The 18,102-nt window shown below is 33.3% G+C and overlaps 1 protein-coding gene across 1 annotated transcript in view; it reads right to left on the bottom strand.

Moving 5' to 3' along the window:
• Positions 1–18,102, bottom strand: part of PCDH9 (Protocadherin-9) — a 90,272-nt gene that overhangs the window by 49,263 nt on the left and 22,907 nt on the right. The window contains exons 3-5 of the mRNA XM_051209878.1: positions 17,065–17,889; positions 9,780–10,259; positions 1,166–1,321 (exon numbers count right to left, since the gene is read on the bottom strand). Coding sequence (XP_051075349.1) covers positions 1,166–1,321; positions 9,780–10,253 — 630 coding nt within the window. The 5' untranslated portion in view covers positions 10,254–10,259; positions 17,065–17,889. The remainder of the gene's footprint in view (positions 1–1,165; positions 1,322–9,779; positions 10,260–17,064; positions 17,890–18,102) is intronic.

Below are 18,102 nucleotides of genomic sequence, written 5' to 3'. Positions count from 1 at the left end.
TATCACAGCCCTCACACAAATGAAATGAGATTTGTGTGGCACATATGTATTTGGTGCCCACTTTTACCAGTATCTATGTGTCTAGATAAATAAATAAAAAATCATCCTTAAGAAATTGTTTGACAATGAGCTGTATAGAGAGTGATACATAAAACCGACAACGATTAAATGATGGCAGTACAAGATAAAGAATCGACACATTTAGAATATAGACCATTGGTTCATGACTAAATAAGAAACTTGAAATTCACATAAAAGTCTATGTACATTTTTGAGAGTCTCAAAATTATACTGTAACAACAGTCTAGTATAGTCATAAAACAAAAAACGTAATAGTGCCTGTAGATTATTTTGTTTAAGTTGAGTTTAAAGATTAATGGACAGATATATTTAAGTCAACTTCTTAGAGTTGTCTGAGGAATTAAAGTAAGATTAATAGTTGTGTTAAAAAGTATAGAGATCCTGTTCAAGATAACCAATTTTAATATCTTTAGAACAATAGTTAGTCTTCGTTGTTCATGTTATTGGTTTATTATGTATAACATAACTGTAGCCTCGTGGTTAGATGACCCCATCAAAATGTTTAATAATAGTAATAATGTAGTGAACTATAATCTTTAAAGCATTTCATCTACTAGAAAAGACTTCAGCCTTAAATTAAAAGTTGAAACTGGCTCCAAACTCTCTGTTAGTTTTCAATTCAAACTAAGATAAAAGAAATTTATTAATAATATATTTACAATTGGGATTTATAGAGATTCCTTCGATTATATAGGTAAAATCAGATAAATTCCGAAGTTCTAATAAGAAATCATGATCAGTGGAATGTATGATTCAAGCGAGTCTCAGTGAGCTGAATGTAAAGTAGTTACTTAACAAATTCATTGAAAAATAGTTACACAATATTATGAGCTGATATGTGTTAAACATGTAAACCATTAAATACCAGCTCAATGATCTAGATATTAGTTAAAAGGTACCAATTTAGATTTTCTCTGTGATCGCGAATGTACACATCTGAATAGCTCCATACATGAATGAAACATTCCAGTTAGTGCTAACAGGTTTGCAATGGTCTTTTTATTAACATCAATTTGTAATGATAATTATGAAATGTCTTTTTCTTATATTATTAACTAAAATATTTATAAAATTATTAACATACTTTTTTGTGTATTTCATAGTCCACTTCCCATTGCACATGTATCCAACCAGTTATTGGATCCAATGTAAATAATCGTATAAATTCCGGTTTAGTCAATGAACTTATTCGATATTTAATTTGTGCATTACTTCCCTCGTCGATATCATTGGCTTTAACCTTTAAATAACCATGGAAAAGAAAAGATTTTTGTTGATAATGTATATAATGTTGAAGGCTATATTAGTGCATTATTTACTTACATCATTCTATATACTTCATGAAAAAATTAGGGACAAAACATATTCCTTTTTAAGCAAAGATGGATAGTTACTAGCAGTGGAATCGAGGACGCGCGTCTCGTCCTATTTGCTTCGTCCATCTTTGCTTAGAAAGCATGTGAGTTAAGGCTATATCGAGACAATGCGTACAGGATGCACATATACCAACATGAGACTGGTCAAATGCAGTCCCAAATAACAATGGGAAGATACAAGTAAAACAATACCAAATGAATTTAGAACATAATCCGTTTAATTTCAAACTCATTTATAGAGTTATCATTTTAAAAGTAAATGGTTTTGGTAAGAAAGAAAAAAAGATATATGTTTATTAGTTATCTATTACACAAATTAATATGAAGATGAATCAAGTTGGATTATAATATTTTGTGTAAAGTTATCTTTAAGCAGAAAGTGACAGCTTATCTTAAACTTACTTACTTATGCCTGTTACTTCTCGTGAAGGAGCATAGGCCGCTCATGAGCTTATCTTAAAGAATGAAAATATTTTAGACTATTATTAGAATTAAATTCACCTGATGTTGTTTTACTTGTATCTTCCCATTGTTATTTAGGACTTCAATTGGCATATTTGCATCCTGTACGCATTGCCTCGATACAGCATTAAGTCACAAGCAGGTATATCCAGCTGACCAGTCCCAAATAGGACTAAACGTATATCCTGAATCCCACTGGTAGCCACTATCTATCTTTGCTGTCATTAGAATTATTAGGAATCGTTGACTTAGTTTGAATTTACATTATCGAAACGATCTTCATGATATTATAATAGAGATTACATAAAAACCAACCAGTTCAAGTAGTTAGTTTAAAAAGAAAATAGTCAAAGAATACGTTTGTGTTAGTTAGTTAGTTCTTATGATAATGAGTAGTTTAATGAAAATGATTGATGATTCAACATAAAACTTAATTAGTAAAATGGATTCGTACTTATTAATTTAAACAGTTGAGATCATGAGTCAATTGAAGCTAGACCACCATGGAAAACCTCGAAGCAGTGGACGACCGTTTAGCCCTATCATGGGACTCCTCAGTAGTGCGCATCCACGACCACGCCTCGCGGGATTCGAACCCAGAACCATTCAGTCTCGCGCCAAGCGCCTAACTAATTAAACCACTGAGCCGGCATTACTTACTTACTTACGCCTGTTACTCCTCGTGGAGGAACATAGGCCGCTCACCAGCACTCTACATTCAACCCTGTCTAAAGCAATCCTTTCCAGCTCCTTCCAGTTGTTATTCGTCCTTTTCATATCTGCTTCTATAATCCGACGCAATGTGTTCTTTGGCCTTCCTCTTTTTCGCTTCCCTTCAGGATTCCAAGTTAGGGCTTGCCTCGCGATGCAGTTTGACGATTTGCGTAATGTATGTCCTATCCATTTCCATCGTCTTTTCCTAATTTCTTCTTCAGCTGGAAGCTGGTTTGTTCTCTCCCATAGTAGGTCGTTGCTGATGGTATCCGGCCGATGGATGTTGAGTATCTTGCGAAGACAACTATTTATAAATACTTGTACATGTTTGATGATGGTTGTAGTAGTTCTCCAAATTTCAGCTCCATACAGTAGAACTGCCTTGACGTTCGTATGGAAAATTCTCACTTTGATATTGGTTGAAAGTTGTTTTTAGTTCCATATGTTCTTCAACTGTAGGAATGCTGCCCTTGCTTTGCCAATCCTCGCCTTTACGTCTGCATCTGAACCTCCTTGTTCATCGATGATGCTTCCTAGGCATGTGAAGGACTCTACATCTTCCAGAGTTTCGCCATCAAGTGTGATCGGATAGCTGTTCTTCGTTTTGAATTTGAGACTGAGCCGGCATTCAACGGTGTTAATGTCTAACTTCAACTAATCCACGAAATTGAGCGACACATCCACCATTGTCATCATTGAGTTACTACTTGATACTAATCTTACTTATTAGTTCGATTAAAATCATACTCTATTATCCTTTACATGTTTTATAATGAAGTATTAATGACAATTAACTAAACTTTAATGCATAAAAATACACTAGTTCATAATTGTATCATAATGATAAAAAACAACAACATAATGTAGATCAATTAGTTGATAGTTTTGTAAATCACCAGATCATTCACAACCTTTTAAAATGTTGTTCTACTTATTTGTATCATTTTACTTTTTTAAATTGTTCACTACTTAAAAAAATTCTGAAAACTTAATGTAGGAAAGCTTTAAGAGAAAAAGCAAATTATTATTATCAGTATAGGGGCTGTGGAGATTGTTAAGTTTTTGATTGAGATCATGAACCACCATTGAAAACCTGGAAGCACTGGGCGGCCGTTTAGTCCTATTGTGGGACTCCTCAGCAGTGCGCAACCACGATCCAGTAGGTTAAGCGTTCGCGAAGGCCCTGGGTTCGAATCCCACGAGCGGGATCTTTTTATTATGATCACCTTTTTTTCATTATTCATTTTCTATTTATGGATTCCTATTAGTTAATTGCGCACACACACATGCACACATATAGATAAACACAGACATATAATATTTACTTATTGAAATGTAAGCGTACATTTAAGTAAACTCAAAATACCAGTTACAGTGTCCCATTCTAGGAATTGACTGTAAATATAAGTAATTAGGTATTATGAAAATAATTTGTATTAAGTTTAATATCAGGAAATCTAAACTTATTCAACAATATGATTTTCTATCAGAGGAATCAATTTCTCTGAACAGTTCTAATAATGAACTAAACTGTTAACATGTTGTTATAGTGTATATATTTTTTATTATTTTTTTACAGTGATCGATTATTAAGTAGTAATCTAGGTTACATTTGAATAGTCATTGGTGCTGGTTAAATTTCCAAGTCTTACCGGATATTAGCAACTGCTGAAATAGATGGTATGTTCTTCTATTTTTGGACGGGTTCGAATTACGAGAGAATCTTTAGTTTCTTTCGAGATCACACTACATCTTGCCAATAATTCTTAAATAGCACGGAACTAAGATCACCTTTAACTACCTTAACCATACCAATGATTTACATGTTTCATTTGTCATAATGATCTCTGATGTCATTCAAAATAATCAGATACCAATCTACATATTTATTTAGAATACAATTTTCATTAAAAAGAAAATTCACTAATTGAATGAAGTGATTTTTTCTGTTCGATATCATGTTACCGACCTAATATCATCCTGACTGTATGTTTAAATGAATACCTTTAAAGCATAGAATATTACCCAATTATAGTTTAATTTTAAAATAATTTCTCAATATATTTTATAGCCTTACAATTAACGATCATTATAAACAATCGAAAAACTAAAATATATTATGCAACGTAACAACTGCTTGATTTTCGAATAATTACTGGTTAGTACAAACTGGTCATAGTCCCAGTATAAACCAGTCTTTTTCAATTATTTATTTGGTCAGTAATTTTTTGCCAATGCTTGCCATACTTATAGTTTTCCAAGTAGCTGAAGTAGTAGCCATCCGGATGAAGAATCCTGAGCTATGCGTACAAAAGGAATATTTTCAACCAATTCTCCTCTCTCGGCCAACCTCAAGGCCAATTAATCAATTATAATCTTAGCTATTGAATGAACTAATTTGACTATTGTGCTTACGATCTTTCGTAGTGAATTGTAATTGTCACTGTTATTTTTATTCACAAATCTTTGTGTTATTACTATTATCATTACTATTGGTTAAACATGATTATTAATCTCACCCATACATGATTCATTCACTTCGTATCCATCCCTCCTTATTACGTCTTACTAATTTTTCACACAATATAGCTTTCCACTAAACATTCGATCGAATTGTAATTACACTATTATTTCTCTCACTCTATCTAATCCATATTTATTCGGATCATGGATCTTAAACTTTCATTTAACATATTAGCTGATTCAAGTTAACATTCTAGATGGGTCATTTCAACATTAACAATTACTGGTTATCATCAATCGTCTTTCTTCTAATTACTCAATGTTAATTTATAATTGATATGTCATTATATAATTATTACGTAACGTATCTAATCGATGAGCATTATGTCATTATTGTTAATGATATATATATATATATATATATATATATATATATATATATATATATATACAGTGTAGAGCCATGATGAAAAACTAATCGAGAAGAAATTTCTTCGCTCGATTCATTCTTTATTTACCAAATGTCAAAATGAGAATTTCGACAATTGACTCATGAATCCAACTATTAGATTACTATAATATCCACAAAACTCCTTTCTGATAATAATTATCATATACTCACTAGTGACGGTCTCCAAGATGTATTTCATGGAGTTCTAGTGAGAAGCCGTGACCAGTGGAGTTCAAATGTGTCAGTTATGAGATAGTAAGTCATTGAAGACAATGGTGGACGGTAGCGAAATTTCGTGGATTAATTGAAGTTAGACATTAACACCATTGGATGCCGGTCGGCTCATTGGTCTAGATTTTAAGCGTTCTCGCACGAGACTAACAGGTCTTGTGCTCGAATCTCGCGAGGCGGGATCGTGGATGCGTGTTGCTAAGGTGTCTCATACTAGGACGAAATGGCCATCCAGTGTTTCCCGGTTTTCCATGGTGGTCTAGCCTTAATTGACTCATAAATTCAACCACTAAAAAATATGAATTTTATTACGAGAATAAAAACTATATATAGTCACTCAAAAAAACTAGAGGAACCATTTAAATGAAGCATGCAGTATGATTATAATCTAGTTGGGGTTTTTTCATTTTATTATGAATATTGACTGTATCATGCTTTATTCAATAATAATTTATCTATAAAAATTGAATTGTCTTTTAATTAATTAAATGACAAAATAAAATAACAAATAAAAATGGCGCCTAATAGGATTTAAATTTATAGAAGCATCAAAATGTAATAAAATTTATTATTATTATTATTATTATTATCATTATTATTATTATTATTATTATTATTATTATCATTACTCACATTAACACAGTGGTTTTGAATGGAAAAAACCGTTATCAATAGTATTCTGAGGTTATATGAATCGACTCATAAATGTATATATCTCATAAGCATTGATTGTATTGTTTTCACTTTAGTTTAGACGTCTAATAAATATACTTCAAATGTAAGGTGAATATGTAATTTAGATAAACGCTATATCAGATGGTTACTATGTTGTGTCGATTGTTATGTTAAGCCCATATACTTTATTCTAGCTACTGGACAGGCCAATTTATCTATACTAGTTGAGTCACATTTCCACTTTGTTAATCATATTCACTCATCAAACTTGATTGTTTTTATATAAACGTATGTGTGTACACGTCTTATCCTACTCACCGCATGTCTGTAGCTTATTTTCGTGTGACCATAAATATCGATTAATGCTTGGTTAAGTAGTGTTGACTCACATACCTTCTCCACTGCGCGTCATTTTGCTTAGCTCTCTTCTCTTTGCTTCGCCGATATTTTGTCTGGAACAACGATTATATGAAATATACGTATTCAAAACAAATATATATTTCAACAGCAGTTATTCAATAACGAACATTCATACGATCTCATTGAAGTCAGATCCCGGGCCACTAAAACTACGTCATTTAGGGACATAATCATATACGGAAACATAGTTGTCCTAAACATAATTGTTCTAAGCATTATTTTACCGAACATTAAAGTTTGATGGAAAATCAATGAAAGCAAGAAAACATTTTGTAATGGTATTATTCAAGTTTCATAAACCTTAGAACTAGGTAACCACAACCACTACTAAGGATCAAATCCAGGACATCATTTAAGCAGAGCTTTGAGATTTAATAAGGACGGATAATTTTTTTGATGATATCAGTCTACGTCAAAGTTCATGTAATATTTCACAAAATCTTCTGTCGTCCCATATGTGAAATCTTAATCAGAAACGATGATATGTACACTCTATCATACTTTATCATACAATACTACATTTTTCATGTTTCACGTTCAGAGTATTACGCATAGATAACTAAGTCAGTACCTAGTGGTTCACAAGTACAGATATTATCAATTTACGATGTTGCACGGTCCCAATTTATTAACGTCCCTTATGACTGTTTCAGTTCCTTTGTGGATGAAATTCACCAATCATACCTCAAATGTTTAGAGATTATAAAGTTAACATCGATTGATTAATTATTTATAAATAATGAGTTTAAACATACAACGAGTGTTATAATACCTCAGTTCATTTAACTTCTATTCATAGATCAGTTTACATGATTAAGCAAATACCATTTAACTGTTGATTGTACATTAATAGTAATTATCAGAAGGGGTTGTGGAGATTTTTAGAAATTTCACAGATTGAAATCTTGAATTAACTGAAGCTAGACCACCATGGAAAATCTGCAAGCATTGGACAGCAGTCTCGTCCTAGTATGGGACTCCTCAGAAGTGCGCATCCACGATCATGCACCCCATGAGATTCGAAAACAGGACCTATCTGTCTTGCTCAAGGCGCTTAACCAACTAGACCACTGAGCCGGCCGGCATCCAATGGTGTTAATGTCTAACTTCAACCAATCCACGAAATAGAGCCACCATACACAATTGTCTTCAGTGAGTTGATATCTCAAAACGGACCTGGTTGAACTCCACTGGTAACGGCTTCACACAAGAACTCCAGGAATATCTCTTGAAGTCAGTCACTAGTGAGCATATGATGATTCATATCAGGAGGGGTTTTGTGGAGATTTTAGAAATTTCACAGCTTAAAATCGCGGGGTGCGGGATCGTGGATGCGCACTACCGAGGAGTCCCATACTGGGACGAAACGGCCATCCAGTGCTTCCAGGTTTCCCATGGTGGTCTAGCTTCAATTGACTCATGATTTCGATCTGTGAAATTTACAGTAATTCTTGGATAATTTGGATTGATGGATTCTATACTACAAACTTCAATGTTTAAATATTATTAAATAGATTGTTTTTTTCTTCGAAACTCTTCAGGGAAATATATACAAACTTAGAATCTATATATTCACTATATAATTATTGGCTTAGAAGAAATATTCTACAGTTAGACAACTAATAATAAATTTCTTTTTTATTGGGTTAGTGTTCTTTTTTTCCCTAATTTATATAACTTGTTAACCAACAGAGTAAAATCTAATCTAGTAACATAACTATAATGAATCTTTGATCCTATTTTCATACCGAATAATTTACTGTTATTATTAAACTACATATGATCATTAAGTAAGTTAAAATATAAACAAACCATATATGTGATAATTTGGATTGTGTATTATTTTCAGAGTATGATAAAAGAAGATTACCCAGGAAAGAACGTTAATAAATATATACTGTATTTAAAAGAGTTACTACTAATATGTATGTATATATCTACTGTATAATTTGCCAAATTTATGGTAGTTTATATTGCTGGTGAATTCTATTCAAACCTCGTCAGCTATGACATTAATGAGATCAACACAATTCGATTTCAGTAAACTACATGTACTTTGATTTAACGAAACTGTCAGTTGTCCAGGCAATATAAGTTGTTTAGTTCTGTTGGAGTGATCCAGAAAATTTCTTGCAAAAGACAAGCAAGCATCAGGAAACACTAAGAAGCGTTTCATCCAATCAGCGTTCACTTGAAGTTTTAGCCAAAGATATTAAGGAATTCAAACGTCACATGTAGAGGTTCTGGTTGGCTGATTGCTACACTGCTGCTATGTTTAGTAGCATTCCAGAATCTTCTAGAAACACAAGGACATTTAAAATATTATAAAAACCCTGTATTTTCTGTATTGAAATGAACCTTGGAGTTAACTACTTCTCACATACTTTACGTCTTCTCTCTCGTTGTTCAGGTCGTTGTCTAGTTCTAGCTTGGGGGTTACAGAATAGCTTATGAAACGAATATAGCATTCAATTCGCAAAACCTATCAATTTCAAACTCTAGAGAATAATATAAAGAATGTCTAACTGATATAATCATCACTTTAGCAGCCGAGTCCTAGGATTGAAAAACTTCAGAATGATGAGCTCAAAATAGAATGAAGATTGTTTTCTGGATCCTATTGTTAGACACAATCTAAACATACTAAAAAAGGATTATATTGAAGCACATGTTCTAGATGTATATATTCCGAGAAAGCCTGATCAAAATCCAGACATAAATATTTGCACACCGTAAAACCACAAACCTTTAGGAATTTAGACATTTTCGAAGTTTATGTATAACTAAATTAATCATGTTAAATCGTTATCAAAAATAATCCACAGGATAATGTAATACTCTAAGAAGAATTCAGATATTACCAGTCTTCAAAATAATAATTTTATAGGCATACGAAAACTAATTACTTGTATAACTGGTGTATGTGGTCGAGCATTTTCATGCAAATCCACAGTATATGTATCTTTTTCAAAAATCGGAGAATTATCATTGAAGTCTGTGACATGAACTTGTAACTTGATTGTTGTATTTCTACTTGGTGATCCACCGTCTATAGCAGTTAGATTGAATTCATATAAAGATTTTGTTTCTCTGTCTAATAGGCTTCGAACAATTAAACGAAGTTCATGTCTCGGACCAGGTGGTGATCTGATAAAATGATCAGAATATGATTGAATATCACTAGACTGTATATCTTCAGAGAATTGATTGTTTGCCATTGTAGCATCTCTATCAAGTGATGTCCATTCTAACTGGAATTCAGGAAATTGAGGTTCAATCATATATTTCATAATGTTATTTGACCCAGCATCTTGATCTACAGCAGGCGTTAGTTGAATGGAATCTCCGATAAGGCTACTTTCTGATACGTAAACATGCATCACATCCTTGAAACATAAAAATCAAATGATTTCCAATTAATGTCAAACGTTTTCATTTTCATCAATATAACATCATAGTTTTTACATCTGATGCTATTCAGACTAAATATACAAATGGTTTAAGCAACATAATAACATAATTTAAATAAGATATGTATTAAGATTGAAATCCGATAGGTATATGAGGTTTATCACTGTGACATAACAATATGAATATTCGATATAACTTCGCCCTTTTAGTGGTATGCACATATGCTACAAGCCAACGGATGTTATTTAACAACTTTAAAAACAGAGTAGATACCTTTTAAAATGATAGAACGAAGGGCCTTTCCAACTTAATAAGCAAAAATAAATATGTAATCGATGTTCATCGGTTATTTTTCTAAAGTTAGGAAAGTGTTGTTTAGCTGATCCTAAACGTGAATGTTATTCCACCTATTTATACACTAATAAAACCATAATGATTGCATTACTCAGTACTGTAAATTATGTTATCGACCTCAAAATTCGTATCAGCCATCATACACTATTGCAATGGATTCTCTCTTTAACATGCATTCAAATAGTTACATACTTACTTACGCCTGTTACTCCTCATGGAAGATCATAGGTCTCTCACCAGCACTCTCCATTCAACTCTGTGCCGGAAAGTCCTTCCCAGTTGCTACTCATCATTTTCATGTCTGCATCCAATTCCCAACTCAGCGTGTTATTCGGCCTTCCTCTTTTCCGTTTCCTTTTACGATTCAAAGTTAACCCTTGCCGTGTGATGCAGTTTGGTGATTTCCGTAATGTATGTCTTAACCACTTCCAACGAATTTTCCCAATTGATTCTTTAGCTGGAACCTGGTTTCTCATTTCCCACAGCAGGCTGCTGCTAATGGCGTCCTGTCAACGGACATTTAGTATCTTGTGTAGACAATTGTTTATAAATATCTGTACCATTTTGATGATGGTTGCGATAGTTTTCCACGTTTCGGCTTCATACAGTAGAACTGTCTTGACGTTCCTACTGAAGATTCTGACTTTGATATTGGTTGACAGTTGCTTCGAATTCCATATGTTCTTCAATTGTAAGAATGCAGCCCTCGCTTTGCCAATCCTCGCATTTACAACTGCATCTGGTTCATCAATGATGCTTCCTAGGTACGTGAAAGATTCTATATCTTCTAGAGCTTCTCTATCAAGAGTAATTGGGTTGGTGTTCTCCGTTTTGTATTTGAGGATGTTGGTTTTCCGCTTGTGTGTGTTAAAGCCTATTAATGCAGAACCTGCTGCTACACTGTTTGTTATGACCTGCATTTGATGATATGTATGGGACAGAAGGGCCAGGTCATCTGTGAAGTTCATATAGTCTAGGTGCATCCAAGCTGTCCAATTTATTCCGTACTTCTCGACAGATATCGAGGTCTTCATAATCCAGTTGACCACCTGAATAAAGAGAAAGATAGAGAGTAGGCAGCGTTGTTTGATTCCGGTCCTCACTTGGAATGCACTTGTCAGCTGACCTACAGGCATAACTTTGCACTGTAGTCCGTCATACGAATCCCGTATGGTGTTGACGATCTTCTCAGCTGCACACACCATAGTGTCGGAGATGTTTCCATAAGAACCTCCTATCCATACTGTCGAATGCCTTCTCATAAACAAGGAATTTGATGTACAGTGACGGATTCCATTCAATTAATTGTTCAGCGATAATCCGTATTGTCGTGATTTGGTCTGTGTACGACCGATCTTTATGGAATCCAGCCTGTTGACCTCTAATTGAGACATCTACTACGTCTTTCATCCGGTTCAGCAACACTTTGTTTAAAAAATTTCCTGGTACCGATATTAGTGTGATGCCTGTGTAGTTCTCACATTTGCTCAGATCTCCATTTTTTGGAATATTGATGGGGTATCTTCTTCCATTGTGTTGGTACTTGTTCTTCCTCCCAAATCTTCCTGAATAGAACGTGGAGCATGTTTGCGTTTACATCTGTGTCTGACTTCAGTGCATCAGCTGGTTTACTACCAGGTCCTGCTGCTTTCCCATTCTTGATTTGTCGTGTGGCCATCCTGATTTCTGTGATCGTTGGTGTAGTATTAGCTAAAAGAAAGTCTATAGGTGCTGTTTCGATGTCCAGTGGGGATGGTCTATTCAAGAGTTCTTCGAAGTGTTCCACTCATCTGTTCCTCTGTTCTTGAATCTCCGTGATTTTCTTGCCCTGTTTGTCCTTGATCGGTGTCTTCGGTGTCCTATATTTCCCTGCTAGTTTCTCCGTCGTGTCATATAGTTGCTTATATTTCCTTCTCTTGAAGCTTTACCGTTGTCGCTACTAGCTCTTTTACTCATCTCTGCTTGTCAATTCTAATGCTCTTCTTCACTTGCTTGTTTACCTAATGTATTCAGCTTGTGCCTTGACTTTCTCTGCTCATGTTCGGTCGTTGTTAATTGCTGTTCTTTCTTTCTGGAATCTTGTCCAGGGTTTCATAGGAATCCATTCCCTATGATGATGCCACTTGTCGCTCAGAACCTCCTGGCACGTTGAAGTTAGTGCTTCTTTGATCCCTCTTGGGTCAGAACTTAAGTGGTATAAACTGTTTATTCTGGTTAGCGTTTCTTTAGCAAGGTTTTTTTCTGCGGGATGGGGTTACTGACCCCACGACCAATCCTTCGTTTGGGCTTGGTGCCGGCGCTAGCCCTAGAAGAGCTACAGGTGAAGTTCATTCAAAGAGCAATCACTCAAAAATCTATTTTTATAAATATTTGTCACTTATTGTTTGTCGTGAAAATTTTTTACCAGTTCATTTGTATGAACGAAATTGTCTTTATCCTTTATTATATTTAATCTATCAGTTTCAATAAAATCGTTTTTCTTTTTTTTTAGAAGATAGACAAAGAGAATATGCAAACATCTTAAGTGTTTCCATTTAAGATTTCATGTATTTATCATCACAATAATCTACAAAATTTTCATAAAAACGAATAAGTACATACTGTTGACATTCTTGCTGTAACCATGCAGTTATAAATATAGATACACCTAGTTTTGTCACTTTTGTCAACCTTAAATAATACTGAAATTAGTTTTTGACTATCAGAATGGTTGGAATTAAACATTACCACAATTGAATGCCGGCCTGCTCAGTGGTTTAAAGGTTAAGTGTTCATGCGCTAAACTGAAAAGTCCTGAGTTCGAATCTTATGGACTAGGACCGTGGATACGAACCGCTGAGGAGTCCCACAGTAAAACGAAACGGCCATTCAGTGCTCCCAAGTTTCCCATAGTGGTCTTGCTTTAATTGACTAATGAATTCAACTATTAAATTATTAGATAAACATTTATTATTACCCATCTCATTGAATTAACAATAAAAAAATTCCACTGATTGAAATCATGAATTAACTGAAGCTAGACCAACATAGAAAACCTGCAAGCACTGGAAGGACATTTCATCCTAGTATGGGACTCCTCAACAGTGCGCATCCACGATCATGCACCCCATGAGATTCGAAAACAGGACCTATCTGTCTTGCTCAAGGCGCTTAACCAACTAGACCACTGAGCCGGCCGGCATCCAATGGTGTTAATGTCTAACTTCAACCAATCCACGAAATAGAGCCACCATACACAATTGTCTTCAGTGAGTTGATATCTCAAAACGGACCTGGTTGAACTCCACTGGTAACGGCTTCACACAAGAACTCCAGGAATATCTCTTGAAGTCAGTCACTAGTGAGCATATGATGATTCATATCAGGAGGGGTTTTGTGGAGATTTTAGAAATTTCACTAGTTGAAATCGTGAGGTAATTGAAGCTAGAGCACCACGGAAAACCTGGAAGCACTGGATGGCCGTTTCGTCCACGTTTCTCATCCACGATGTGAGCGTGGGTTCGAGTCCCACCTCCGGCACATGCTTGAAGAGTCCCATACTGGGACAAAACGGCCGTCCAGTGCTTCCACGTTTTCCATGGTGTTCTAGCTTCAATTGACTCATGATTTCAATCCGTGAAATTTTTCTAAAATCTCTACAAACCCCTTCTGTTAATAAAAAAGCTGTTGAAATTTCTTAAGAATTTTGCTAATATACATAAGAAATATTTCTCAACTATCTACATTCCAATACAAAATCAATTTGAACATGTATTCCAATAACAGGTTACATAAGTTGTATTTCTTTAAGCAAACATAATGCAGTGAAAGGTTTAAACAATACCAATGGTCATATTGATTCATTACATAAACCGTACAAGTAATATGAAGGAAGTTGTAAAATGTAAATATTTCAATAAAGAAAATATTTACGAAATTATAACAAATAAAAGTTTACATTAGAAAGTAAACATATTTGCAAATCTAAAAGTGACTGAAAAGATCTATAAATTAAGTGAATGTACACTTATAATAAGTCCACTTGGAGACACTTTAGTGCTACTGATAATCCCAAATCTGGATAGAAGGAGGAGAATTGGGCATAGGGTTAGCGAACCCATTCTGTAGATAACCAATTCGCTAAAAAGAAAATACACAACGCTAACCAGAAAAAAATAATTTAAACAATTCATACAATTATCAACAAAAATGTATCTTGTAGTGACTCACATTTATCACGAGAACACGACTGGTTTAATAAAAACAATTATTATTATAACCAACTGTACCAGTGTTTGTTTTAATGTGCTTTTGTTTAACTGTGCTTATTATAGCCATTTTGTGCTTCCATTCTTATTCTTACACTTTGATTGTGACTTCGCGCGAATTCGGTTACGTTCTGTAACCGAGCTTGTATCCTGGCACGATCTCGGTATCCTTTCGATACCACGAGATCGCCAGCGAATATATCTCGATTTGGTCCATTAATTGCCTTCTGATATTTGGCTTCTCGGGGATTTTATGGATTTATTTGGTTATGTTCAACCTTCGCCTTCTGATTTACTTAGCACGTGTTTCTTGGTAGCGGTGTTCATAGTCAATCTCGACTCGACACCACGCTACAATCTATTGATTATAAGTCCTTTTTGTTTATTGTAGTTTAGATGTTGAAAAGTGATTCTTTTTTATATAGACCGAAATATTTATGAAGAAAAACAAACAAGAATATAGTTGAACTGGATTACAGTATACTTTTTACGAATACAAAGTTTTAATTTTTGAACTGAACAGAACCCAATTAGCTAGATTTGTTTATAGCTTATTGAATAATGAATACAATGGTTTACATTTGAAAATGTAGTTTTCAGGTTATAAAGTTCGTCTTAAAATGGTTTTAATCCATTGGTATTAGCTCACCTCGTCAGATTTAATAAAAAAATTGAATTCAGGGTATATGATATTTTTTGTACAACTGACTAATAGAAAGTAAGTTACTTGAAAAGATATATAAAATTATTATTAGCCTATTTCTTTGTGAATATACTCTTTGTCTACCGTAAACTAAGCTACCTTAACTAAAGTTGTGGCGTATGTTACTTATATCGACAAACCTAAATATTATGTAACACCAGTGGGAAATGGATAACCTGACAGCTGGTTAGAAAAATCGAGTTGAGGAAAACAAAAAAAGGGGAGTAGAAAGATATTGTAACTTGGAAGAATATGAAGAACAATAGATGTAAGATCTGCAAATGACTTATTTGGTGATATAATAATTTATGGACGACCTTTGAGCGACGCCAAAGTGATCTTGAGAGTGTCCACCTACTTACTAGGGCTAAATGATGGTTATAAAGCAGTATGAAGAGTGAGGATTATGATTTACACTTGATGATTAGGGTTAAGAATGAGATTTATGATTTTTCATCGCAAACTGACATCAACTAAAATGCGTCAAAATCCAAAACTTATTATCCCTAATCTGTTTGGTTCATCCATAAACTATAGTCTAGTTAAACAATCTGTAATTATGTATTAAATGATAAATTAGTTATGGTGGAGAAGATTTGTAGCTCAGGTGGATGATTTTGATGGAGTTTTGTTGTATGAGCTGGATGGTTTGGTCGTGGAGCTTTCATCGTTCTCCTGGACGATATCATCAGCACAAACGTCGGATAAACAGGTGTGGCACAAAAACCGACAAAACCACTACAATCAATCCTATGTAAACCAATGGATGAAATAACAGAGGAAAACAAATCAAACATCAGCTACAAAATAAATTGTGCCAACTTCAAAAAACACTACATCGGACAAAGTGGACGTCCCCTTCACCTTCGCCTACATGAACATCGATCAGCAGTCAAACGCCATTGTATTTCCTCACTTATATGAATACACGTGGACAACTGCGGACACTCATTCGATTGGAAAAATGTGGAAATCTTGGACAGAGGAAATTCCAAAAACGCTAGAGAATTTTTAGAAACCTGGCACTCAGGTCAATCAGCAATCAACCAGCATATTGAAATCAATCCAATTTATCAAACAACCAGAAAAATTATGCACAAATATAGGAACAAAAATCAAACCAATGGGAGAAACAACCAAAATAAAGGAGTAAACAATGACAAATTTAAGGTCAATGAGAACTAATCAACGTCGAGGTGTACAGAACAATCTATGAATCGTATATGGAGAAATTCGAACACTTCATTTCTATCTGAAGTTTGTGCTGATAATGAAAGCTCCACAACCAAACCATCCAGCTCAGAGAACAAAACTCCATCAAAATAAATTAGTTATCCTCATTTAATCTTTCATTTATTACAAAGTAACTATTTTATAACAATAATAACCCAAATAGAACTTGACAACGTTGTTAACATATAAAAACTATATTCATATATATATTTTATAACAACAAAAAAAAGAAAGAATAGTTACCTGTTTTTGATGATCATCAGGAAAATTTAATAAACCTGATTTACTATTTAATAACCATATTGGTGAATTATCATTAATATCAATAATATGTACACTAACAGTAATAATATTAGTATATTGATCATCTGAACGAATATTTAAATCTAATTGACAATTAGTTAATTGTTCATTATTAATTAAATTAAAATTTTTATTAAAATAATTTATATTATTATTATTAGGATGATTTAAATATGTACAACATGATTTAAATAATGGACATAATTGATCACGATCAATCCGTCTAGCAACACGTATAATACCAGTTTTTGCATCTAAATGAAAATATTTTGATTGTGGTTCACTATTAAATATTTGATAATAATTTGATTTTTTCTTTTTTCTTCTTTTTCTTTTTCTTTTTCTACGTCTTCTTTTCCTTCTTCTTCTTCCTCATTATTATTATTGTTATTATAATTAATTAAATAATTTTCATTAGAATTATTCATACGATTAATTGGAAATTGTAAATTAGCTACTTCTCTACCAATTGATTCTTCTTCAAGTAAATAAACATTTAATTTTTTTAATTCACTTAAAAACATTGTCTGAGTTAATGAATTATATTTTTGTATTTTTCTATTATTATTATTATTATGTATCAATGTATATGTACAATAATTTGTAGTAATAATAATTAAAATTAATAAAAAATTAATAAATTTAAAAACATTTAATGAATATAATTTCATTTGTTGCCAGGTAGTTAAGTTATTGAATAGCAAAGATGGATAAATTTAATTCAATATATATTCAATATACTATTGACAAGTTATTGTTTATGATCTAAACAGGAAAAAACACACAAAAAAAAACAAAATAAAATAAAGGAAAACATAGAAAAAAATGATATGAAATATAAATAGTAAAACGTTATTAGAATTATCATAACGTAACATAGTTAAACTGAATAATTAAAGTAAAAAATAAAAAATAAAAATCATTTCTATTTAATGTGAAATGGTTATACAGAGCTTAATGTTAATGAAGTTTTCATCC

This window comes from Schistosoma haematobium, chromosome 1, assembly GCF_000699445.3.
Source record: "Schistosoma haematobium chromosome 1, whole genome shotgun sequence".
In the NCBI taxonomy this organism is placed as follows: Eukaryota; Metazoa; Platyhelminthes; class Trematoda; order Strigeidida; family Schistosomatidae; genus Schistosoma; species Schistosoma haematobium.
This window is presented reverse-complemented; position numbering and strand designations above follow the sequence as displayed.